The 26,126-nt window shown below is 45.6% G+C and overlaps 1 protein-coding gene across 1 annotated transcript in view; it reads right to left on the reverse strand.

Moving 5' to 3' along the window:
• CCDC57 (coiled-coil domain containing 57) overlaps positions 1-26,126 on the reverse strand; it is a 742,721-nt gene that overhangs the window by 579,502 nt on the left and 137,093 nt on the right. Inside the window, exons 2-3 of the mRNA XM_085617570.1 lie at positions 18,590-19,000; positions 17,600-17,708 (exon numbers count right to left, since the gene is read on the reverse strand). Coding sequence (XP_085473696.1) covers positions 17,600-17,708; positions 18,590-18,987 — 507 coding nt within the window. The 5' untranslated portion in view covers positions 18,988-19,000. The remainder of the gene's footprint in view (positions 1-17,599; positions 17,709-18,589; positions 19,001-26,126) is intronic.

A 26,126-nucleotide genomic window follows, 5' to 3' on the forward strand; every position in this document is an offset into this window, starting at 1 on the left:
AGCAACAATGGAACGACATCCAGTACCGAGTGACAAACATGAAGTCACATGGTAAGCCTTGCAGTAACAAGTGTAAGACCTGCAGTAACACAAGAAAGATGTAAAGACTGACAGTAACGAGTAACAGGCATTCAGTACAAAAAAGGAAAACTTGCAGCAACAGGCGACAGATATGCAGTAACACGGAAAGACTTGCAGTAACAAGTGGCAATCATGCAGTGGCAAGTAAAGGCCATGAACATCAAGGATAAGACACAGTAAAAAGGCAAAACAGGTAGGAATGAGAACATTTTAATTAAAAATGAGAGAAGGGTCTGAAGAAAAGGGAAAGGGATTAAGACCAGAGTATAATAAGGTCTTGATTAAGAGCACCTCAGAATCTTACAACTTCACCGCAAACAACCCTTTTTAGCCACGCCTTGTAATTACAAGACATGCAGAGTTTACAGCACTCCCAGAGATTTCCTTATATAGACATCGACTTGACAATACTTACTGGAGGGAAAATAAGTGGTAAATACCAGGACAGGTGCCTTGCAGTGCAGAAAGCACTGAAAGTCGTCTGTTGTGACCCATTTTGCAGGGCTTAACGTATCACTGATGATATATACTGATCTCCGGATAATGGATATTTAAGGGGAGGTGATTGACAAAAAGTGGGACTTCCGCAATAAATACCCAATAGGACGATAAGGCAGAAACAAGGGTAAAGACTAAACATGAAAAACAAGAAGAGCGGAAATAAGCAAAGGGGGAAAAAACTGTAAAAATGAGAGGAAGACCAGATATGAATAAAAGGAAAGACCAGGAAAAGAAGGGTTACCCAGAAGGATACAAGGACAGACTGGGCTGAATAAGATAAAAGACTGGGCAAGATGATGGCAATGACCAGGAGGAAAAAGGAAAAAACACACAATAAAAGGGGAAAGATTGGCAGCAATAAGGCAAAGACCCAGGAATAGGTGGAACACCTGGATGGATAATGGGAGAATTCCAAAGACAAAATAGGATGGACTGAGGGAAAGACCAGGATGCATTAAGGGAAAGACCTGACAAAATAAAAAGGCCTGGTAACAGTGAGGGCAAAGGAAGGCCCAAAACCAATGAGGGGAAGAGAGGCAGCAATAAGGGAAAAGATCAATCAAAACGAGGGAAAGGTCGGGCAGTCGGAAAGGCAGCGATGAACTGATGACAGAGCAGCATTGGAATAGCAGGCAGTACGGAGGAAAAGGTGAACAGTCACGGAGCAGGAAGGCTATGCCAGTGGCACCATACACACAATCCAAAGGTCAATGCCTAGTGATCAACACTGTACTATACTCTTGTACCTAAAAATGGCAGTATGTCAGTGTACAGCAAGGTAGGAGAGAAAGCCCAAATCACAATGGGAAACATTTAAAAATCCTTCCTTATATTGTGGTGAGCAGACACTGTAATCTCAGGGAGGAGGAGGAAGAGTGTTGGTCACCTTAAGATTTTTCTTTAAAATTGTCTATTTTACTGCAAATACTTTGAATAAAAAGCTATGAATTTTAGAGGCAACTCTGTGAAGCAGCTAATGAACAAAGACAACACATCAAGGTCTGCCACAGTGGAGAAAATATTCCACCAAAGCAGACAAAATTACATGCAGCCATGAAAAGATTGCAATGTAACAATGACACTTGAAGGACGGAAGATGAGTGAAGCCCACAGATGACAACCCTATTCCCCACTCATGTCTACACTCGTTTCAGCTAGTCTGGAGGGAAGTCGCATACTGTAGTTTACTGCCAGAGAAGCCGCTGGAGGGTTGGCCTGTGCCCCTGCACGGAAGTTGAGGGGCCTGGAAGTTCTAACTTCTCTGACCCAGCCTTCAAATCTGTAATGCTGCACTGGACATTGACCGTGCCCACCCCCCCCCCAGTCGCCCAATGTTGCACAGAAAGCCTGGAGCTGGCAGCACCCCACTGATCATTTTCTGGCTTGGACCTTCTTGGATCCTTGCTAGCCTCTTGGCTTGGGCTACGTCTTTGGTCTTGCTGAAGCTCAACTATCTTTATCAAATCTGTTGCTACTGCTGAGCTTGCACTACTTGCAGGTCCACAGCCAACCAATAGGTCATGAAAGCTAAAAGAGATGCAGAGACACCGAACCCTCCACAATGAGACCGAGTTGGGCCGGCATCAATCCAGACTCGATGTAGGTGTCTGCAAACGTCCATAGATGTCCAATCCCTTACACGAGACAGAGACAGCCTGCCTATGAGATCTGTTGCTGGTGAGACCTTGGTGACCAATGACCACACTAAGCTACTCACCATCTCTTACTATTTTCACCCATTTCAGGTCTCACCATTTTAGACTGGCACATGTGGGGCGTCCATCACCAGGTTAGCTTGCCGAATGTAGGGACCCTGGCGGACCATTTTCAACCCCACGTCCCCTAGGGCTATAGCCCCACTGTGTACCACATTACCCACTTGGTTGGCGTACCTTTACCGTACCCCTGCCTACAAGTATGAACTCTGAGTTACTATATCTTTGACAGTCTCCATACTATTGTGTTTAATTTCTGTTGCCTGTTGCAGTACCTAACTGTGCATATTTAGCGTTTGAACGTGTTTTATATAGCCAAAACGATAGAGACGACCTGGTTTTAGCAAAAAGATTACAATGCTTCATTTACTCTAGTTCTTTAAATCTTCGCAAACATTAGCTGTAGTTGTGTTACTTGACTGGTTCAGTGTCGTTTCTGTTCTTTGCAAGTTCTAAGATTTTCAAACAATAGTGTTTCACAAACTTTAGAGCTGTTATAGCTACACAAATATTTGAAACTACTCTGCAAACATTACAACTTCACAAACGTATTGGTGCGTTTATGTAGGGACCCTTGTTTTAAAAATTGTATAGTGTTTGAACATGTGCTTTGATTGTTGCCCCTTAACCTTAAAGAAAATTACCATTCTCATTTGGGAGTACCGACTCAATGTAACATGTTGTGTAACATTTATTTTCCTTTGAATTTAACCGGTTTATACTGAGGTGTTAATATATAGAGAGGTTATTATATAGATCAGTTATTATTACACTTGGCACACAACTGTTAGCTGGATATTTATAATTCATTGTGGCTGTGGTACCCGTGTTGTAGTGTGCCTAGATCTGCTCCTGATCCCCCAGGTGTGTACGACTTTGGACTGCTCGCCCGTGTCTACCCAGAAAAGCGAGGGCACTTCAGTGAGTCCAACCTTCTATTGCAGACTTGGACTCATGAGCACTGGTCGTTAGGAAGCCTTAGCTCCCCCGCCCCTCCCGCGGAGAGCTCAGAGGTGCCCATCAGTGCTTGCTCATGAGAATCCAAAGGCATAGCTAGAAATAACGACAACCTAGCAAAGCATTTCAGAGGCTCCATATGCCAGTTCAGCCAGAATATTACAAAAACACTTTCAAACTAGCAACGTCTGCTTAAATAAGTTAAACTGGTGAGTAAAATAACAAGTATCATACTGGATCTTCAGTCCAGTCGAGTTAAAGTCCTGTAGCCGTTTGGTGCATACAAGATATTCCACATTTTTTCACTTGCATTGGGTCCGAAATGATTGGGACTATAATACAGCATGAAAGAATGATCATTTTGTTACTAAAAAGAACTAAGTTACATATCTGTATCTACCCTTTCCCAGGTGGGTATTTGCCATAGATTCACATGTCTGAATCACTCCCTGCCATCGAACTAGGAGTCCTAAGGTAGCTTTAAAATTGCTGTGTAAGGTTTTAACATGCCTGGAAGTAACTATACAGGGCCACAATAGTAGCATAATTACCACATTTGAAAAGTGCCAACCTTCCACAGATGAGATGACAGTGCACTGAACTCCTCTCTCCCCAGAGGGCACCACAGCTCAGACTTCCAGCAGAAATGTGAAAGGCCATGCAGGATTGAATATTCTGTGTACGGGAGGCAGGCCTGAATCTGAATCTATGAACGATACCAAATGCTGGAGAACTGTAATTGCGTGAATAACTGGATCTTTCATAGATTTACATGCTTGAGTCAGAATAGTAAGCAGTGTGAAAATAAATCACACATAATAAATATGTGAGTCAGCAAACTCACCCTCTTGAAATAGAATGCGAAGAACAACCTACTCCAATGCAGTTTCTCTAGCTCTATTTCTATACCCAGGCAATAGAGTTTGGTACACAATTGTTTCATATTGTATTCTGCAGATGCCACTAAAGGGATGTTCTACATACAAAGTTACTGACTCTTGCACTAAGAGGGACATTGATTTTAACCCGATAGCAATGGTAGAACGGTGGACATGCTGCGCCTCAGTTACCAGAGGACACAATTGAGCTAGGCTCATATCGCTATGTCCATGGGCTGGTGAACAGAGAAAGTGAGTTGACGGCAGGCATCCATGAAGCGTCAGGTCCAACTTTGCTGAAGAAGTAGGATTTAGGAACAAAAATAACAGAATAAAATTGGTCTCTTGAGATCACACTATAATTGAAATTTCAGCATCTTATTGAAGTTCATTAAAGGTTATCTGTCCATGGACATCTGTATTTCTCTGTCAACTGTTGAACTTAATGATACCTCCTTAATCTGGTACTTAGTCTGAACAATGTAACAGTGACTCCTTCCTGTGGCCACTCGGCCATTGTGCAATGACCAATAAGTGTGCAAGAAAAAGGTGTCTTATGAAAAAGGCCACAATAGAAGGAAAAAAGTCAAACGGCAGAAAAAGCCTTTGCGGTTAACAAGAGAAAGCTTAAGACTGATGACAGATGAGCAAGAGATCAATATTAGTATCAGACATATCGGAAAACACCACAAGACAGAACCATGACCAAACAATTTCAATAAGGAATCAGACTGAAAAAACTGAAGAAAAAAAATAAATTAAGGGACAAATACAGAAGTGACAAAGGGATGGATGAAGACCCAGCTGAAAAATACTCTCATTGTGTTGCAACACACTCTCACTGAATCCACAAAGGCTTAGATCGCAGAGTAAAAGGACATGGAAAAGACAAGAACAGGAAATTGCCTAAAGAAACGCCAGAGTGCTGCTTGCCTTTGGAAGACTGCTATGGCTCAGCCGTGAAAGTTTCCTTCTTAAAAATGTATGTTCGATCAGAAGGGAAACCAGGACTGGCATCACCATGTCAAGATACCACATGCAAAGAGGTTGGGGAACCCTTGTCTGCATGCCTGGCCTTCTCTCAGCATGAGAGCTGAGAAAAACTGGTCAACTGCTGATGTTCTAAACCTCAGATGCTCTTCACAATCCCCCAATGCCTCTTGCAGCTTAACTGCTGCATCGTCCACAAGGCAAAATGTAGTGCCCAGAAAGGAACAATCCAGGTTGAACACCTCTCACTCAGACATTATCCTAACCGCCTGTGAGATGTCAGAGCCATAACTTAAACTGTGTTTTAATGACAGGAGTTCCAAACCGACGAACAGCTGGGTTCGATGAAGGACTCGTGTAGAAGGTAGGACCCTCTTTAGCTGTAATAGAGCGGCAGACAGGCATGGTGCCCAAGAGGAGACATTATCAGTAGCCCTCTCCTACATCTATTGAGTATGAACCTTAAAAGGAATGATGATGAAATAGGCAGAACCTTAAACTGCTTGAGAGGAAGATTCTTTTTGAAAATAGTATGAATCTGGAATTCACTAGATTTATAAAATACGAGACAAGTTGAGGAGGCTAGATGGACAGCAGGTGAATACTTTGCTGTGTATACCAGATGTAGAAAGACTTCCAGTAAACTCTTTAAGATTCTGATGAGGCTCAAGCTTGGCCAAGAATACTTTTCATTCAGGAGGTATGTGCAGATCAGCAAACTCCAAGTGCTTTGGAGTAGGGCAGTCACTAATAGGTGTTACAACTGTGATACAAACTTGACCCTCTGTATAGCAGAGCAATGCCGGATGACTGCCGAATAAAATCCGGAGACTGTAGAACAAGCATATAGTTCTTGCCACAGCCATGCTCTGGGATCAGGATTAATGTGCAGTATCCTCATTATCCTGCTGATCACTGGTGATCAGAGGAAATTCTGGAGAAGTCCAGGCAAACATCCAGCAGTAGCCTCTTGAAAATATTTGTCAATTCTTGTTGGTCCATGCTTGCATAGAATCAGCATTTTCCATTGACAACTGTGGGGAATAAGTCCACATCTGGATGACCTAAACACTGGAGAATTCTCCAAGATGGTCGAGGGTGTAGCTCCCATTCATGAAACTTTCACTTTGACTTGTATAGGGCTTCTCATTTGCTGTCTTGGCTTGGCTGGAGTGCAGACCATGCAGTTATTTTGTGTGAATGCTCCGTTTCATGGCTTTTGGGCCTATTAAGATTGGATATCTTGTTCCTTCCTGATCTTTGAAGTAGAGCATATGGATGGTGAGCTTCAGTTTGTCTAGTATGGCAGGCCCTCAATAAATTCAATGATGGATTGCCTTGTGCTATAGACAGGTGGTTCTGAGCTTTAGAACATCAGTAAGGTATCAAGTGCTTACATTTCTCCACAGCCCTTAGGAAGAGAAGCCTGCAAGGAGCTAAACATCAGTTCATGGAATTCTCAGTGTTAGAAATGGGGTTTCTGGTTGGCTAAGGTATGTACCTCAGTTAGGCAGAACGCACCACTCTAGTCAGGGTAAGTCAGATACACACTAATATAACCTGTGCTTACCCTGTGGTAGCTTGGCGCAGAGCAAGCAGGCTTATCATCAAAGGCAATGAGTAAAGCATTTGTGCAACACACTCATACAGTAACACAATGAATACACCACAAAAGAGACTCTATACAGGTTTTATAAGGCCAAAACAACAGGTATCAAGTCAGTAAAGCAATGAATGCAGGATTGATGAAAAAGGCTAATATGTTGCAAACGATCTGAAGTACATAATCACTTTTGGAGGTATCCTAATATCACTTTAAATGCAGGTTACACCTAAGTACTTTCCAAGGTACATACATATCACTTCAAATGTAAATAACACCAAAGTATTTTATTTATTTATTTATAAAGTTTTATATAGCGCAAACAAGATCCCAAAGGATATCAGAACGCTTTACATTAGGAAGGAAGGACATAAATGCAATATTGACATCAAGTAGGAGTAGAAAAACAAGAATGATCACAGATTACAGGACAATTGCACCATGGAGGGTTGTACAATAAACAGGTATAAGCGGGCAACGAAGGGGGTCACAGTATGCGGTAAAGAAGAGCAGTATCAAATGATGGTACAATTGTAGTAGGAGCAATGTCTTCGAGCAGGTGAGCTTAGCCCACTTAAGGTAAGAATTAATTCATTAGGAATCTATTGGCTTCCAATTTGAACGCCGTAGTTGAGGAGATTCTGCGTACTTCTGGTGGAAGAGAATTCCATATCTTTGGGGCGGCGCCAGAGAAGGCTAGGTGACATTCTCTTTTTGCTAAGGATGAGTGGTTTCAAGAGGAAAGAATTGGCGCTTCTTGAGTTACGTGGTATTCAATATAATAAATCATGCTGTACTTAAAGACTATCTTGGTATTGATGATCAGGTACTAACCGACTCTACTCAGAACTGGATAATCCTTCTAACAAGTGACAGACTCTCCTACTCACCCTGTACCACTGTCTAAGAGACCCTCTTACATTTTATAGCCCCTACACTATCCAACCTTAATAGACTACCAGATGAGTCGGGAATAGCCTACCACCAATATGCTGACAAAATACAGTGGATCCTACAGGTATTCTTGCAATCTGAAATTTTCCACCTCTTACAATGCAGCTATGAATAGCAAATCAACAATTTAGAATAAATACACAGAAGAAATAATTTTTGCTCATCTCCTGTCGGCCCTCCAGGCCCCAGACTCAATCTTAAGAACCGTGTCAGCATGTGATTGATCATAGATACCGAAAAACTCCCGGAGTTTTGTTTTGGGTGAGAGACTATGCCTACAAAACTATTGGAAAAAACATAGCAATAATAACTCCTATCAGCTTTCGCTGCTCAAAGGCAGGACCCAGAGTTTGGTTCAGAAGCCCACAACCGGTGCAATTCAATGTAGAAAGAGGCGAATACCTAAGCTACATAGTTCTGATTCCACCTCAGGACTATTTCAGCCACCACCAGACACTCCCTGACACGTTATTTCACTATTTTGGGTTCTTTTCATCACAGCTTTCTTTCTTTATCACAGTTTTTCCATTTGATGATGAACAATAAATGCCAGTCCCCAAAAATGAGTGCTGATAGGCCCCACCTGCAACTACCAGCTCAAAGTAAGCACTACTGAAAGGAATAAAAAGTGTAATCGTCAAGGCTAACTTTCAATCAATGTTCTGTGCTCGAGTCAAATCTAGCATTGATTTTGGAAGCATAATACTCAACTATGGTTCGACTAGACCCTCTCAAAGCAGTCAGTCGTCTACAACCCAGTTTTCCCCCATAGCACACAGTGCTTTACCACATTCTGCTCGTCCTTCTTTTTCTACTGTGATTTTCTAAATACAAAATGCAGTTAGTTTGATGTATTTTGTAACTGCCCTCCCTGAACTCAACATCTTCTAGACAGTCCCCCAAAATATCGCTGATGAGCTGACGGTCTGGGACACCTGTGCAGTACTGAAGTACAGATCCAACGTACCCTACATCAATACTTCTCAGGGGGACTGCCAGAAACTAGCACTTCTTCCCCTAGAGTATCACTGGATTGTCTTGAGTATGGTTTTCAAAAGAAATCTTAAAGGACTGCTGTCAACTTGCAGCCCCACACACTGAAGCTGTACTACCTGTATGTACATATTGGTATTTACAAAACACAAATCTAGCTGTAAATCAACAGAGGGCTGAGCATTAGACGACTGGTTTTGAGACCGTCTTAGTTCGAGTACATCAAGGGGAAATTACACAAACATTTTATGCACATTTAGGCACATGGAGATTACGTGATTTGTCCAGAACCACACAATATTGAGTCTAGTGCCAAGACCAGGGTTCGAACCAGAGTCCTGAGGTTCCAAAGGCAACAGTTCAAGCCACTAGGTACATCTTCATGCCCTTATGGTATCTCCCTTGCCTTCTACTCCCACCTGATATGCCCCCTTCCCTCTTCACACACCCTGTACATTATAGCCTAATACACAAGTTGGTTTCATTAGGATTCTCAAGACCTGAATCACTGACTCTTCTGCACCTTTGTACCATCTCCTCAAATGTAAAATGTCTTCTGTAAAATGTGTCCTTTGAGCACATGATAGCATACACATCCTTCTACGCTTCGACATATCACATCTGCTCACTGACCATTATATTGTTTCTGCCCTCTTTAATTTGTATCAAGTGTAAATAATTTGCGCCATCTGCACAGCAATCTGCCACCCACTGACCTTGATTTCTGCTAAAGAGGACCTTAATTAAAAATATGCATAAGTAAATGAACGTTAACTACTTCTCAAAAGAGTCAGCTGCCAAAGATATGCTTGTTGGTCAGATTAGCTTCTGCATATGCAACACCAAACAATCAAACTGTCTCTGCTTTCATATCGTTTGGGAATGCCCACTGGTGCAGGGTTACTGGGCTAGAGTGACGGCAAAAATGGCCACGGCGATGGAGGTCCCTCTTGATGCAAAATGGTTACTGCTGGAAATTAAGAGGGAGCAGGACTTGCCCAGATACACAGAGATCTGGTTGAGACCAGCAGCTGGAGTCACTAAATGAAATATATCAAGAGCATGGAGGCCACTGCCACACTGAGAGAAACTGAGTGGGAGGCTGACCTTCTTTCTAAGGTATACACTTTTAAGGTAGAATATTTGGTGCATCAAGAAAACATAGGGCACAGGGGTACCTGCGCGCCTACTAAACTTTATATGGTAATTTCTGTCTCCTTAAGTGGTTTTGTTCCGTACGGCGGTCCTACGCTACTCCTGAGCTTCCCAACAGTGGTTTTCAAGACTACTTCTGTGGGTGGCATAAGCAGTGCTGAAGGTCAACTAGTAGCATTTAAATTTATAGGTCCATAGGTACATAGAATACCACTTTCCAAGGGACTTACAAGTAAATCCAATATGCCAAACAGGTGTAATGGTCTTTCTGGGAACCTGATGGAAAGGTCCCCTCCTTTCAAGGGAGCTATCAGGACCAAAGACTAATGAAGCATTGCTCCTTTATGAACAGTGATCCTTTTACCATTGTCAGTGCTTCACAAGGATTTTCGGTAGGTAGTACCCACCAGAATCCATACACCAAGAGGGGATGTTTTATACGTTGCTAAATGAAGGTACAGACTCAGTTCCTAAGGAGTAAGCAGCATAATGTTCTACATCAAAATGAAAAGAAGACAGAGGATTAGGATCCATCATTATTTTTTCTATCTAAAGAAATTGATGTATACAATGTTGACTCTGCAGAAGGTCTTTAAAAATTGTACCAGAGGAAGATTTTATGATACTCTTAACAGCAGGAATACATATTCACATGTTCCAATCCAACAAGAACATCACAAAAACCTTCATTTCCCTGCAGTGTGTCTTTTCCTTGTGGTGGAAGATCTCAGAAACTAAGGCCAACCTATATTTAATACCTAGAGGTGCGGGTGTCAACACTGCTTACCTATAGCAATTCACACTTGGAATTAACATCCATGCATCACAATACATTTAAATAGACACCCAGCACTTGCTTACAATTTCTAGGGAATATAAAGTTATTCACAAAGTACCCTTCATAAATTCTTCTAGCTGTTACCAATAGGCTGGAGAGGTGTGGCTCACTAGTTAGAGGTGGCAGACCCGTAAGCTGAGAATCGGCCAGGGACCAGGGTTCAATTCCCGACGCGGCAGGGTCGTGGACCAGGGTCAAAACGGACTCGATAATTCTCGCCTCGGTACCTACTCTAACCAGGAACACACTCGGCAACTCTGGGCATTAAGCTTGCCTCATCTCTACAACGGCCCCCCACAGACGCCGGGGATGCCTGGTTTCACCTTGGAGATACCCAGAAAAGGACCATCTCACAGGGATAGCCAGGACGGGTTCCCCAGCGGTCTATAGCACCGGGACGCCCCGTTGCTGGGGTAGCTGTGCGCTTTACAAGTCTACAACATTTAACATTTAACATAATGTCTTCTTCCCCCATATTTGTGCAGTACAGCTTTCTGAAGCTCCTGCTTGCACTGAAGTCTTCCATTATCTTACTGATACCCTTATACCATGTATGCATGTCATCAGTACAAGAACACTGGGCAGGCTGTGGCTAAAAGTCACATAATCATAGAACAGTTAGAGCATTAGTTAAAGAACCCTGTCCCCCCACACAAATCTGCATGACTGAGTGTTGGACCTGGCCCTTTCTGCAGGGTTATCCCCTAATATTTTGCCTTCCTCTGCCTATTTGTTCTGGCCCTCTTTTGTTGACTTTAGGACTTTGGACACTTTGCCACTGCTGATCCCTGTGTCTGCAGGGCTCCCTGATAACAAGTAACATATGTCTATAGTGTGATGCCCTGAAGACATGGAGATGCACTGCCTACCTGCTTATCAACACTGCCTCATCTTCAATAAGCAGGTCTACGACAGAACTCCCAGCTTCTTACTAGAAGCAATATGCTCAAACGCTGTCTTTAGTGGTGGAGCACAGCCATTCTTGCTGAAGAAAATCTGTATTAGGTATTAGGTATATCCAAGGCAGTATCAATCACAACGGATGAGCATTGCCTTAGCCTCGGTCCCTTTTAAATGTCAAGGCTTGCCACATTCTCATGCCGTCTCTGTTGGCCATGGAGATCTAGGCCAGGTATATCGTACATCCTAGATTTCACTTGCCAGGTGCACAAATTAGCTTTACTTTAAGGGCTGGAGAAAAAGCTGCAGGATGACGACATGTTCTCCAGGAGAAGTTGCACTTTTATAGTTTGGCTCACAGTGGACTGAGCTCAGGCTCTGTATCATGCCTACACTCTCCTGTGATCCAGATTGACAATATATTTAGCAGGACATCAAGGCTCCCATCAAATCGTACAAAAGACACTTCTTTGAAGAATCACTTAAGAAAAATCAAATTGTTTTTTGCATCATCCATTAGGCTGCAAAAATACGAACCATTATCCAGTCAGTCAGCAAGCTGACTAACTGGATAATGTACCACGGTACAGGTACCACTGACAGACATTACTCTTGTTTTGCCTCTTACGGTTGAAGCATGGTTAAATCACGCTTGCCTACACCACGTAGCCCAAACCACAAATGAGTTTTAACCATGCATGCCTTTACCAAGTAATTTTGTGGTATAGGCATGAATGATAAAGGGGTATGTGTGGCTAAGGTCACCACCGCCCTGCCCCTCCCCACCCCTGTGCTGTACTCCAACCCCTTCCACTGCCCTAAAACTTACCCTGATCCACTCAGCCCTAAAAACGACCCGATCTACCCATTCTCCTCCCACTGCCCGAAGGCCTAAAACCCTGCCCCTTCACGTACATTACCCCTGACTCCCCGCGCTGTCTCTTAAACTACCCCAACCCCTGCTCTAATTTCTATCCCGACTCACCCAGCCCTGAAAACTACCTCATCTACCCTTTCCCCTCCCAATGCCCTAAGGCCTAAAACCCTGCCCCTTTATGTACAGTACCCCGACCCCCCGCCCTCCCGCACAGCCCCTAAACTACCCCAACCCCTTCCAATGCCCTTAAAACCTACCCTGACCCCCCAGCCCTAAAAACTATTCCATCTACCTATTCCCCTCCCACTGCCATAAGGCATAAAACCCTGCCCCATTACGTACACTACCCTGTCCCCCGCGCTATCCCTTAATCTATCCCAACCACTTCTATTGCCCTAAAACCTACCCCAACCCCAAGCCTTAAATACTACTCCGACCCCCAGCCCTAAAAACTATCCCATCGACCCATTCCCCTCCCACTAGCCTAAGGCCTAAAACCCTGCCCCTTTACATACACTAACCCACCCTACTGCACTGTCCCTTTAACTACCCAATCCTCTTCCACTGCACTAAAGCCTACCCGACCCCCCCACCCATCCTGAAAACGAACCCAAATACCCATTCCCCTCCCACTGCCCTAAGGCCTAAAACCCAGCCCGTAAGTTACACTACCCCACCCCCAGCGCTGCCCCATAAACTACCCCAACCCCTTCCACCTCCCTAAAAACTACCCCGACTCCCTCCCAGCCCTAAAAACAACCCCAATCCCCTCCCAGCCCTAAAAACTACCCTCCCAGCCCCACTTACCTCACTGCTGCGTCTTCCTGCTTCTGTTTTCCAGCAGCTAGACTGCATACTGCCTTAACCATGCATATGTGTGGTTACAGCATAAGCGTGGTTGAGCTTGTGTAGTCAGAACAAGCGTGGTTCAGACCACAGTGTTTTCCCGACTGTTACCCTCCTCTTAGGGGGTATTTTCTTTCATCCTCTTCAGTTGGAGACTAGATGCAGATCACTAGGGGTAGAGTCTTCTTTTACAGGCTTAGCTGTCAGAGCCGGAGCTGGCTGCTGGGTGAAGGCTGTGTCAGGAAGGCATCATAAAGGTTGTGCCTTCCTGTTTCACTTTAATTAGTGGATCCTGATAATATGATAGGGTAAATCTCCTTTGTTATCCATTTCCTTCTCAGACATCCTTGATTAAGAGACAGTATACTGAAAGCTGTCAGAGTAGTTCTTAAGGGAAAAGGGAATTGAAATGCTGAAATTATATTAAATGTTCCGTATCTTTGGGTTTGCAGAAAAATATTTGAGGCGCATCAATGATGAGGTGTCTAAAGATGCCATTTATGAGGCTATCGCTAGGGTGTCATTGTATCCTAAGGCATTGTCTATAAAGGTGTGTGCAGAGCCACTGCCTATGGAACCATCCTTCAGGAGGCCATCGTTCACAGAGATCATCAAGGCCATTGAACATCTAGGTCTCATCTAGAGGCGTGTTATCTATGAGCGTCCTCCAGAGGGGCTCATCTATGACTGGCCATCTACAAGGCCTTGTCTATGAGCAATCGTCTACAGAACCTGGTCTAGAAGCAACTGTCTACAAGTCCACATCTATAAGCGACCACCTACAGCACCTAAGCTATGAGCGACTGCTTTTAGGGCCTTATCTATGAGTTCTCTTCCACATGCGACCATCTACACAGCTTCATGTATAGGTACCATCTGCCAGGCACTGTCATCAGGACACAAACTACAGATGGCATGTCATCCACGAAAATGTCGCTGGAGAGAATGCTCTTGATGAGGGCATCTTAGATGAGAATGATTTTGGTGGGAAAACTGACTACACGATGAAAGGAGCTTCATATTTAGGGAGCACAGGTATTTTGATAATCACAAGGCTGTTTAAAAGGTGTAGCAAAGTGTGGCGGTATGTCAAAGTTTCCCATTAAACTACTTTCTAGACACCTTAGACTTGGAGATGCCCTATTTAGGGATTTTAGTGTGATTTTACTATTGTGCCTTGATCTTGATAGAGAAAGCCATTTTGAAGGTGTATTATATTTCAAGATGTCCCAAAAAGGGGACATTTTGAAGCACTTACATTTTTGTGCCATTTTGGAGATTGTGGATAGTCCTAACTGTGCCATTTTAGATGCTCTGAAGCAGTAACAGCTGGTTCAGGGAAATGTATTGGGGTGGGGCCGGGAACAATAAAAGAAAACCATACCTGCCAGTCTTCAGCACGCCACTCTGCTCACCGGTCTTCTACTCCTCTGGGCACCGGCTGAAGCTCCCAGCTTCCCCTGCGGCCAATCCAGACGCTGCTCTCATCATGAGAGCAGTGTCAGGATTGAACAGAGCTGGCTTGTTTTGTGCTCCCTCTGGAGCTGGGTGCCTTGACTGCTGATCTCTCCACCCAGCAATACAGCTAGGTTGGAGAGATGTCCGTGTGCATGGCAGTTTAGCCATCCTAAGACGGCCGGCCAAACCGTCATACGCACTAACAGCAGGGCCCACTACTCCCCCTCCCCCTGCTGCAGTGCTGTGGCCCCACCCCAAAACTCCGCCACAGGACAAAAAATAAAATGATCTGCATTTATTTTTCGTGTGCCTCTGCGGGCAGTGGGGTGACACTTCTCTGCCACAGCGGAGGAGCTGTCGCTGCTCTGAAGGTCCTAGCTGAATCATGACCTGAAGAGGGGACATCCTTAGGACAGAGTTACAAAGGGAGACTCTCAGATAGTAGTTAATGGTTTGGCAGATTTCATGGCTAAGGAATGTCATTTTATGAAGAACGTTATTTCTCCCCAGAGATCTGAGGCATCGAGCCAACTGCCCTCAACACTGTAACATTAGCTGTTAGACGTCAGTGTTCCATTGGCCAAAACTCCCAGAAACGACCTTCGATAGGGCAGCCTGTCGCAGCTATGCATGACAAAGCTATCAAGGGATGATTTTCTTACTTATAATCAGTGAAAAGGTTTATCACATACGACGAGCTGTAAAAATGGGAGGTATGGAATCCTCTGAGTAAATCAAGGTTGGTGCACTCTCACCTCATTGGCTGAAATTTAAGTATTTTCAAATAAGGGGATTGTGCTGCCAAAGTAACAGATTTTCAGACATGTTAATGTACTACACTGCTATGTTAGAGTTACAGTGGGAACTCCCAGCTCAATAATAGGAAATGATTCAAGCATGTGAAGTTATGAATGATCCACTGCTTGCTGGAGAACTCACATATTTAAGTTTTTGGAAAATTCTCCACATGTTGTGCCAAAACCCATAATGTAAGTGTCACCAATACATATGTATTATATATATATATATATATATATAGATATTACTGATATAGGTGCGTAAAACGCTCTCTCAGAGAAATACTGGCAATTAGATGTTTATTTCGAGTTACGAGTTTCGATTGACAGGCAGTCTTTGTGTGACCAAGACTGCCTGTCAGTCGAAACGCGTAACTCGAAATATACATCTAATTGCCAGTATTTCTCCGAGAGTGCGTTTTACGCACCTATATCAGTAATCTAAAATGACCGGCGTGCTTCGCCGGCCAGAGACAGCTCCTATCACGGGCGGATCTCCGTTTTTGCACTGAACTGTGAAGAGCTACACATGCATCTTGAAGTGAGGCTGAATAAGTCTGTCTTTTCTGCCTATCAGTCCTGTGCTTTCCTGTCAGAACATAGCAGCTGAAGCACATGAGAGATATGAGGTGTTCCTGGGACCCTTGGAAACCATGTCTCTGACCAGGAAGCATCTGTTTCAACTATGGGTCTGTGAGAGTTATGGGTTCTTGTTCTCCGGCAAAGCTGTGCTTAGTACTGGAGGCATAAGTCTGCGTTCAATCTATGAATATCTTTTTGGCCTCTCATGTGCTTACCAAAAGGAATGACATTTATGTCAGAGACCAGAAAAAAGATAGTTAAATTGGTGCTTAAAATGTAGGGACAAGTGAAGGATCTCACAGCCAAAGAATGAGGTAAGATCTAGAACCAGTCAAGAGAGATCCACATCTCCTGCATCTCATAAAAACCATTAGATGCACAGCATAAAGTCTGACTAAATACTAGAAGTACAGTCTCTACAAAAGCTAACTCTGGCTCTAAAAAACAGAAAAGGGAGTCTCGAAATGTCAGAGTTGTTGAAGATTACGAGGGGAAGCCTCTTTTAGGAAAGCCTGCACAATACTTATTTCTTATCAATGTCATCATAACAAGTTTCCCACCTGGAATTTGTAGTCTTCTTTAGTTCATTCCTTTTTCCTAGTTGAAATAATAGAGCCATTTGCTTTCTAATTACATACAAAGGGCATAGTCCATAGTTATGAAAGTATTTTTTTCATTGTTATTTTGAGCTTTTCCCAAATCATCTTTGCATGTTTCAAACTAGTTATCATCTCCCCTGAACTTACTGAAGGCATATCTTTTATGTCCTTGAATTCTGAAGTAATACGATCATACTTTAAACAATTTAATACAACAGCATTTTCGCAAGCCCTGGAAGAAAAGACAATAAGAGCGATGCTCGGAGAACGTTTGACACCCATTTTCTGCCATCAAAAGCTCCCATTCCAACAAGATTTTATTCAGCACACCCGCTCACAACTAAAGTCCCAGAGATCTTCACCCAAAAGAATTCAGTAGTTCAGGTTGCCTATACTATCCTAATTTAGAAATAAAGTGTGATTATTTCCTATTGTATTGTGTAAAAAAACAGGTATTTTGATGCACACTTTTCTAGATCGGTTATGTTGGGTCAAAAGTTAAACCGGAGAAGTAACGTGACCTGCTGGGCTGGTTTTGGCAGGAAGGTCTAGGGGTGAATTAGCCAAGATAGAAGAGTTGCATGTGGGATTCGGAATAGAAAGTACCTAGGACTAGAACCCAAAGAATGGACCGGAAGAGCAAAGAGGGGGGTGGAGGAGAGAGGTGCGACAGTCAAAAGACAGAGGAAAAGATGCACAAGGGTGGGTAATGGCATAAATCAGGGAAGAGAGTGCATAAAGAGAGGGCAGGGGCGCAAACAAAATGGGCTATTGCTAACAATCATGGAATTAGTGATGCACATAACACACTTACATACCCATGACTATCATTCTACAAAACACAGTAAATTAAAAGTTTAGTCAAAAGAAATTACCTGTTTTTGCAAACCAAGTTCTCCTTCCACCTCCTGGATCTTTCTCTCCAGCTGGCGCTTTAGCTTCTCATAATCTTCGAAATGGCGGTCAATTTCACCATCCTTTGAGCTGAATATCACAAGGCAAGTCATGAGCATTTATGTACGAGTGAACAACTGTGAAGACAACCCATTGTGTGAACGGAGGGCAATGAAAGCTGAGGAGGCAGGGTGAGGGCACTTACAATTAACAAAGCGGGCGCCCTAAAGTTGTCACATTCATGCAAGTGAGCAAGCTATGTCCCTTGGACTTTTGTAGAACTAACAAGAATGTGAACATCAACATTCAAATGCAATGCACACCCTACAAATTATACACTATTTTTATTATGCTCTACCACAGTATCGAGTTTTTATATCGAACTGCAAAAATGAGTTTAGATTTACTACTCCTAACTCCACATCTACTTAGAGTGAGAGTATGTATGTCAATGAGCCTCAGTTCTCTGTCAAGTAATGCTCGGGAAATGTTCCTTGAACTGAAACCCCAAGTGCGCCCCGGAGCCACTGCCAGAAGCAGCAGAATGAAGAATGGCTATCTGTTCTCTTCTTCGCAGGTTGGTCATCAATCTAATGAAGTTACTCCCAACCACCAGTACAGCACCTACCTAGAGCTCAGGCCATCTGGATACATTTTCATGAAGTTCCCACATAGCAGTAGCTCAAAAAGTAGGTTCCATCACTTGCTTAGAACACTCTGTCCAAATTAAGAGTCAAATGTCTGGTCTTGACCAAGTCATCTAACAAAGCGATGACAAGCTTTGTTAGTTGGCTAAAAGACTGGACACTGAAGAGATGTGATCTAACATGGACAGTTGACCTGGAAGATGGTAGACTTAGCAGAAACCACACAAAAGGTTAGAGAAGAAAGAGAGCAGGAGAAACAAGGACAAATATAACATTTGAGGATCTAGATCCAGACAGCACAAAATAAAAGCAGAGAGTGCTAACCTTCGCATCTTCTCAAGCTCGAGCTGGTGCTCTTTCAGTCGTTGTTGGTACTGGTGCTGCAGGCCCTCTCTGGTCTGCATCTCTTTATTAACTGCTTGCTGAAGCTTCTCTATCTGGATCTTGAGCTCACTGACTTCAGCCTGCTTAGCATTTTCAACAGTTTTCAGATGTGTGAACATGGCATCATACCGCTCCAGCTCACGGTCTCGTTCCTCCATAAGACGCAGATTGTAGGTAAAATCTTCCTTCAGCCGGCTATACTTCTGGCTTTGGTCTTGGAGCTGGCGCTTGGTGTCCTTTAACGCAGTTTCTAAAAGGCTCACTCGTCGAGCCTGCAGCTCTTTCCATTCCTGCTCTTTGGAAACAAGGAGCTCGGCAAGTTCGTCGTCCTGCTGCATCGCTGCTCAAGCTCTGAAAGAAAAAGCACACTAGACACTAAATATTTGAAGGTTGAGAAAGCGATATTATCAACAACCAAAGAATAAGGATACATTATATAATGAAGATACCGCCCAAGCATTCTCAGCCCTAGGGTGATTTCTTTTTTTTTTTTATTTCTTTTTTTTTTTTATTGAAGTTGAATGATGGCATACATATACAGAATATGAATTATAATATATATACAATGAGGACTAAGATAAAGCATGAAAATCTTCTCAAAAAACATATCCTGCTGTCATCACTAAACAAATACAAATAATGAACATTACAGTTACCCATACTGATCAATCGAACAAAGTATTTAAAAAAGTTAATCGAAAAAAGTCCCCCAAATGTTTTCGAATTTCCTCCCCCACCCAATCCTCAGAGCGTAACTTCGTTCACTCCTCTTTACTCTACCCATTTTGAAAAGCCATTCGTAAAAGGATGGAATTTGATTTGTACACCAATTTTGAAGTAACAAAGATCTAGCAACGGCCATGCAAATGAAGACTAGTTTAACAAATGATACAGATAAATTAAGATGCGAATCAAAGCCATAAAGCATCAGATTTACATTTAAAGATGTATGAGTATGGCAATTAGAGCTTAAAAAAGCAAAAATGTCATCCCAGAATATTTTAACCAAACTACAATCGGCGATTACATGAGTCCAGTTTGCAGGGGAGAAATTTGAGCATCGAAAGCAATTTGATGGATAGCTACTATACAATTTGGCTATTCCCGCCGGGGTGCGATACAAAAGCCACTTTCCAAAAAATATGATTCTACGCCAGTTGCGCCCCTTAATGTAGAAAAATTCAGTTTATTAATAGTTTGCCATGTAGAAAGTGTCAGAATGTGGTTTTCTTGTTCCCTCCATTTTTTTACAGCTTTGACCCACAGATCCCTTTGTCTTGATTGAGCAAGACAGCATTTCCACTCTCCAGGTTTTCTTACCAGGTTATTATTAAAGAAAAGATCATTGTTTAAAGAGGAAATCTGAGTTAATACTGTGGGGGCGTGTCGCTGCAAAAGTTGATAAATGTAAGTATAGGAGCCAATTAACAAAATATTTCTTGGGATAGCTAATCGCATCTCCATTGGAGTAATCCATCTCGTATTTTGTAAAAAATCGCCCACTTTACTAAATCCAGCACTTTTCCATTGACCTATTAACTCAGAGTCAAACGGCTGTCCATCAGATAAAAGTAAATTAAACAATGGGGACGAAGAATGAAAGAGAGATAGAGAATATCTTTTTAACATAGCCGTGCGTTTCCTAAAAAACCAAGCAAATATTTTGTACCTAACCAATTTAGGGGATTTAGTAATTTGGAGGGGGGGAAAGATTTGACTTTCTGACAAAATTAAATCGACAAAAAAACTAATAAATACATTGGGGTTTGACATTGGAAATTTAAAGCGAGTCAAATACTGAGCAAAGTAAGCATTATAGTAATCTCTAACATTGGGTAGTGCCAGACCACCATTGTCCAAATCCTCATAAAGAGTATTCAGCGCAATACGAGGTGTTTTGTGTGCCCACAGAAAGCGCAAAAATAAAGATTCGACTTTAGAAAAAAAACTACCCGAGAGGAAGCAAGGAATCGTTGAAAACAAAAAGTTAAACAGCGGTAAAATAGACATTTTAATCAAAGCGACCCGGCCCAGGATTGATAGTGGTAATTTATTCCAGCGAGTAAGCATGGAGCCAACTTTCTGAAGGAGGGGGTCAAAATTAAGACTAAAAAGATCTTTAACTGTGGTTGAGAAAAAAATCCCTAAATATCTTTTGGGTCAATAAGCCCTGGGTGATTTCAAAGTGCTAAAAAGAGCAATTTTTAGAGGTCAGACAGATCACAGTGTAAGGCACCCCAAATTCACCCTGTTCTCCGCTGTAGCTTTAAGGCCCAGCTACAAGATTTAAAACTTTTGGTGATAAATGCACTGTGAAGACCACCATATATTTATCCAAGATATGACATCACTTCGGCGGTGAGATCTGGGCTAAACACACAATTTTTTTTTTTTTTTGAAGCCGTTTATTACATAATCCAAAAAATATACAAAGATGGGCCTACAACCTCCAGGCCGGCCGCTAGCACACAGAAGGAGCATATAATACAGACAGTAGAACGCACGCTGCGGCAGAAGGAAATTCACAGTAGTTAAAAGAGGCGTTGATAGCCACACCATCCGGACCCCACACAACGGCTTCATTTTTATATAAATAATCAACAAAAAACAAGTCCACAAGGCAACCCACAGTCAGAAATAAGAGCATGTGCTCCCCTAGGGGGGGGGACCCCGCTGACCCATAGGAATATCGAAGGGGGGAAAGGTCAGGACGGGGACTAAGTAGACTCACAGCCCAGCACCGGGAAGACAAACAGGCTAAGGAGACGGGGCCGGTGACGAATCAGGCAATAGCGGCGAGGTACAGATTCCCCCACGGTAGGCGTTCCAGGGGCCCCACACTTTCATCCATTTCCCAGGCTTACCTCTTGCAACATACACGACCTTTTCCCGAAACATACACCAGTCCATGTTGTCCTTCCACGCCGAGACGGTCGGCGACCTCTGGGAGCCCCACAATTGCGCAATGTCACGTTTGGCTACCATATATCCCAGAGTCGCCCACCACGTCTGCGGCACTGAATAGTCGGTTGGCTCCCACACGTTCAATAGGCATCTCCTCGCCTCAGGCAGCAGCTGCACATGCGTAACTACCTACAAAACCTCATGCACACCCCGCCAGAATCGCACCACCTCCGGGCATTCCCACAAAATATGGAGAAAGGTCCCCAAAGAACCACACCCACGCTTGCACAACCTGTCCACAGCATAGCCCATACGCATCAGCCTCGGTCCCGTAACATAGACCCTATGAAGTATCTTGAGCTGGACGAAGCGAAGGCGGGCCGGTATGGCCACCTCTTTCGGGGAGGCCACCGCAGACACCCAGTCCTCGTCGTCCAGCTCCAATCCATCAGCCCCCCACGCCTCGCGAAGGCCAGTCAGCAGTCCCGAACGGTCATTAATGAGCTTTTTGTAAATTAATGAAATCGTGCCGTCCGGGACATGCCCATCTAGCACTCTATCCTCCAGAGGGGAGTACTCCGGGATGGAGGCAACGTCCGGAAATACGGAGCACAACGCATGACGGATCTGCAGATATCGAAAATACTCCCTGTCCTGCAGCTGGAATTCTGTCTGCAGCACGTCGAACGTTTTGAATCCCCCCCTCGTCCAGAGATCGCCCACCCTGCTGATGCCTATCATGTCCCACTTCTCAAAGCCCTTCGAGGTCCACAAGGAGCCCAGCCTCTCGGATGCATATAGTGGCGTCGCCCGGGTCAAGCGATCCTTCCACCCCATCGCCACGTTAGCCGCGTGCCACACTCGTACCATGACCCGCGTGGGGCCCGTCAGACGTGCGTCGAGCGAGCTCGAATAAAGCGCCCGATTATAGTCACCACCCGGCAATAACATTTTATCCATCTCAAAGGCAGGGTTGAGAGCTGGCCCGTAAAGGCCGTGATTGATCGCAGCCAGCTGGGAGGCCCAGTAATATCGCTTGATATCAGGGAGGGCGACCCCCCCGTCGTACCACGGGAGCGTCAGCTTCGCCAGAGCGATACGCGGCCTGCCCTCCCAGAACAGTCGGCGCTGCAAACTCTCCACCTCACGAAAGTAGCGCGCCGGGACAACGTCCATTGTGTTCTGTAAAACATACAGGAAGCGTGGCAGCGACATCATCTTAAACAATGCCGCCCGGCCGAGCGGCGAGAGCGGCAAGCGCCCCCAGCGCGGGACGTCCTCCTTCAGGCGCTGGAGGGGGGGAAGCAAGTTCTGTTTGTAGCGGGCCTCCGCGTCCAGGGTAATAAAGACACCCAGGTACTTAAATCCCCGCGGGGCGATCTGGATAGGACAACCCCGCGGAAGGATAGGATCCTCCCCCGTGAGAACATACACACATGATTTGGCCCAGTTAATGACCAGGCCGGAGTTGAGGCCAAATGAGTGCAATACATCCACCAGTACTATCAGCGATTCACGTGGGGAAGCCAAGTACAGGAGAATATCATCAGCGTATAGAGATACGCGGTCCTCATACTCGGGGGTCCATCGGAGACCACGGATAGAAGGATGCCACCGCAGCCACTCCGCCAGGGGCTCCAAAGCAAGCGCGAAAAGGAGCGGCGATAACGGGCAGCCCTGCCGCGTGCCCCTGCCCAGCTCAAACGGAGCCGACACTCTCCCGTTCACAACCACCTGCGCCAGCGGTCCAGAGTACAACAGTTTCACCCAACCGATGAATCCCGGGCCAAACCCGAACTTCGCGAGCGTCGCCCAAATATATGGCCACTCAAGTGTGTCAAACGCCATAGTGGCGTCCAGGGACGCCAAAATGGCCGGCTCCCGTATGAACGGGACACGCGCGAGCACCCCATGCAAGCGCCGCAGGTTAAGCGCCGTGTTGCGGTGTGGGATAAAGCCGGACTGATCCTGGTGAATCAGATCGCACACCACGCCAACCAGCCGATTAGCCAACACCTTGGCGAGAATTTTGGGCTCTGCATTCAACAGCGAAATAGGCCGGTAGGATGTGACCCGGTCCCGCGGCCTCCCCTCCTTATGAATAACCATGATAGTAGCCAGGCGCTGGTCCAGCGGGAGGGAACCCGCGGAGCGGGCCGCAAGGAACATAGCACGGAGATGCGGCGCCAGCGTGTCCGGTCGCAGCTTGTACAACTCGACGGGAAGACCATTAGGACCCATTGCCTTGCCGGAGGCGACCGAACGTATGGCGAGGGCAATTTCCTCAGAGGTCGGGGCGGCGTCCAACGACACCCTGTCCTCCTCCGAAAGGGAGGGCAGCGCGATATCTCTAAGCAGAACATGGGAATCCTCTTCCGAGCGGGAGGACACCGGGGAATACACCCTACGGAAATAGTCTGCGAAGCAATCTACAATGTCTTCAGGTTCAGTGACACACACACCATCCGGCCTCTCAATCGACGGGACAACTCGACTCGCTCTCTCCTTTTTATCCAGCCACGCAATCAATTTCCCAGCCTTATCACCCACATCATACAGTCTCCCCTGTTGCTCTCTACTAAGGCCCCTGGCCGCCTCCGTGACGAGGGCCTTATAGGCCGCCTGCTTGAGTCGGAGAACATGCAGTTTGTCATCCGTCACCCCACTTTCGAGGTCACCCTCCAACTCAGTCATTTCAGTTTCAATACGGGTCACCTCCTCCCGCTCGCGCCTCCGGGAATAGGAAATAAGGGACAGGGCATCCCCCCGAATCACCGTCTTAAATGCCTCCCACAGCGATATCGCCGATGACACAGACCCCACGTTGTCGTCAAAATATCGCTTAAGGGACTTAACCAACTCTGCGCGAATGGTGGGGTCACGCAGGTACCAGGGATTAATCGGGACCACCCTACCCTCTCCCCTCGGGAGAATATCGAAGTGCAACAAGAGCGGGGAGTGGTCTGAAATACCCCGCGCTAAATGGCGCACCTCCCCGACCCTCCCCGCATGCGCCGCCGGCACCAGGACATAATCTAGCCTTGAGAGACTACCATGGGCCCCGGAATGAAAGGTGTACTGTATCTGCGTAGGATGTTTCAAACGCCAACAATCCACCAGCCCCAAGGTGTCTAAGAGGCCAGACAACCACGCCTGGGCACGGGGGAGATCCCTAGGGGGGTGACGGTCCTCAGTTCCGGAAACCACAGCATTAAAATCCCCCCCCAACCACTAGAATCCCCTCCGGAAGGCCAAGGAGGAGGCGCCCCAGATCCGCAAAGGTGGTCGCCTGCAACCCTGGCGGGACATAAACGGAAACAAAGACAATCACTCTGCCCTCCATTCTACCCATCAGAACCGTGTAACGTCCCCTGTCATCATGGATCACCTCATCAACTTCCAGCGGGAGCGAGGTCTTGGCCATGATGCCCACACCCCTTGAACCGGATGTGAAGCCCGAATGGGCCAGAAGGCGGTAGCCCCGTCGGTTCATAGCACGAAAGGAGTTGCCAATGAGGTGCGACTCCTGCAGAAAAACTATGTCTGGTGAAATTCGTTTCAAGAACTGCAGGACCACACCTCGTTTTATCCTGTCCCCCAGTCCATTAACGTTCCAGGACAAAAGACTCAGTCCCCTACCCCCCATCATAAACGAAAGCAATCATTCGTCCCCCCGAGAGCACTTTAGGAATAGCACAACAATACTTTTGCCTTGTGGTACAACTAAACAACACCCCACCCCAACCCAACCGCCCCAACAAAACTCCCCCCTCCCTGCACCCCTGCATGAGCCCAGACAGCCCCCCCAACTTGCAGTGTGCCTGTCGCCCCTATATAACGGAAACTAGGTAAACCCCCTAGAGGAGGAAAGAGTACCCCTTCGAGACCCCGCACCACCTACAAAGGAGGGAGAACAAGTACAAACAACACGAGACCCTAAGCTTGGCCGAAAGTGGCCGCATCTTCGTCCAGAGTGAGTCCCAGTATCAGCACCTCAGTCCCGGTCCAGTGGGCCTTCTCCTCCCGCAGCCCCCCCCCGCCATCCCGATCCCGACCCCCAGACAAAGTGTCCAGCCAGTCCCCGGCCGTTTCAGGACGGTCAAAAAAGTGAGTGCGACCATCTACCTCCACCCGCAGCCTGGCCGGGAAGAGCATGGCGTACTTTAAGTTCATGTCCCGAAGCCGCCGCTTGACGCCCAGGAAGCTCAATCTCTGCTTCTGGACCGCTTGGGTGAAGTCCGGATAAAAGTTCACCTCCATGTTCTCCAGCTTAAGCGGCCCTTGCAGCCTGGAGGCTTGCAGAATCGCGTCCCTGTCCCGAAAATTGAAAATACGGGCAATAAGAGGCCACGGAGGGGCTCCGATCTTCGGCCTTCCCCCGGGAACCCTATGAGCCCTCTCCACGGCAAAGAATTTACTCAATCCCCGAGGCTGGAGATGGGTAGTGATCAGGTCCTCCACAAAAAGATCCGCCGCCGACTCCTCCCGTCCCACAGGTACTCCGATGATGCGGATATTATTCCTCCGGGCCCGGCTTTCGGAATCCTCCAGGCGCCGATCCATGAGCGCACTC

The sequence above is a fragment of the Triturus cristatus genome, chromosome 7, assembly GCF_964204655.1.
Source record: "Triturus cristatus chromosome 7, aTriCri1.1, whole genome shotgun sequence".
NCBI classification, from domain to species: domain Eukaryota; kingdom Metazoa; phylum Chordata; class Amphibia; order Caudata; family Salamandridae; genus Triturus; species Triturus cristatus.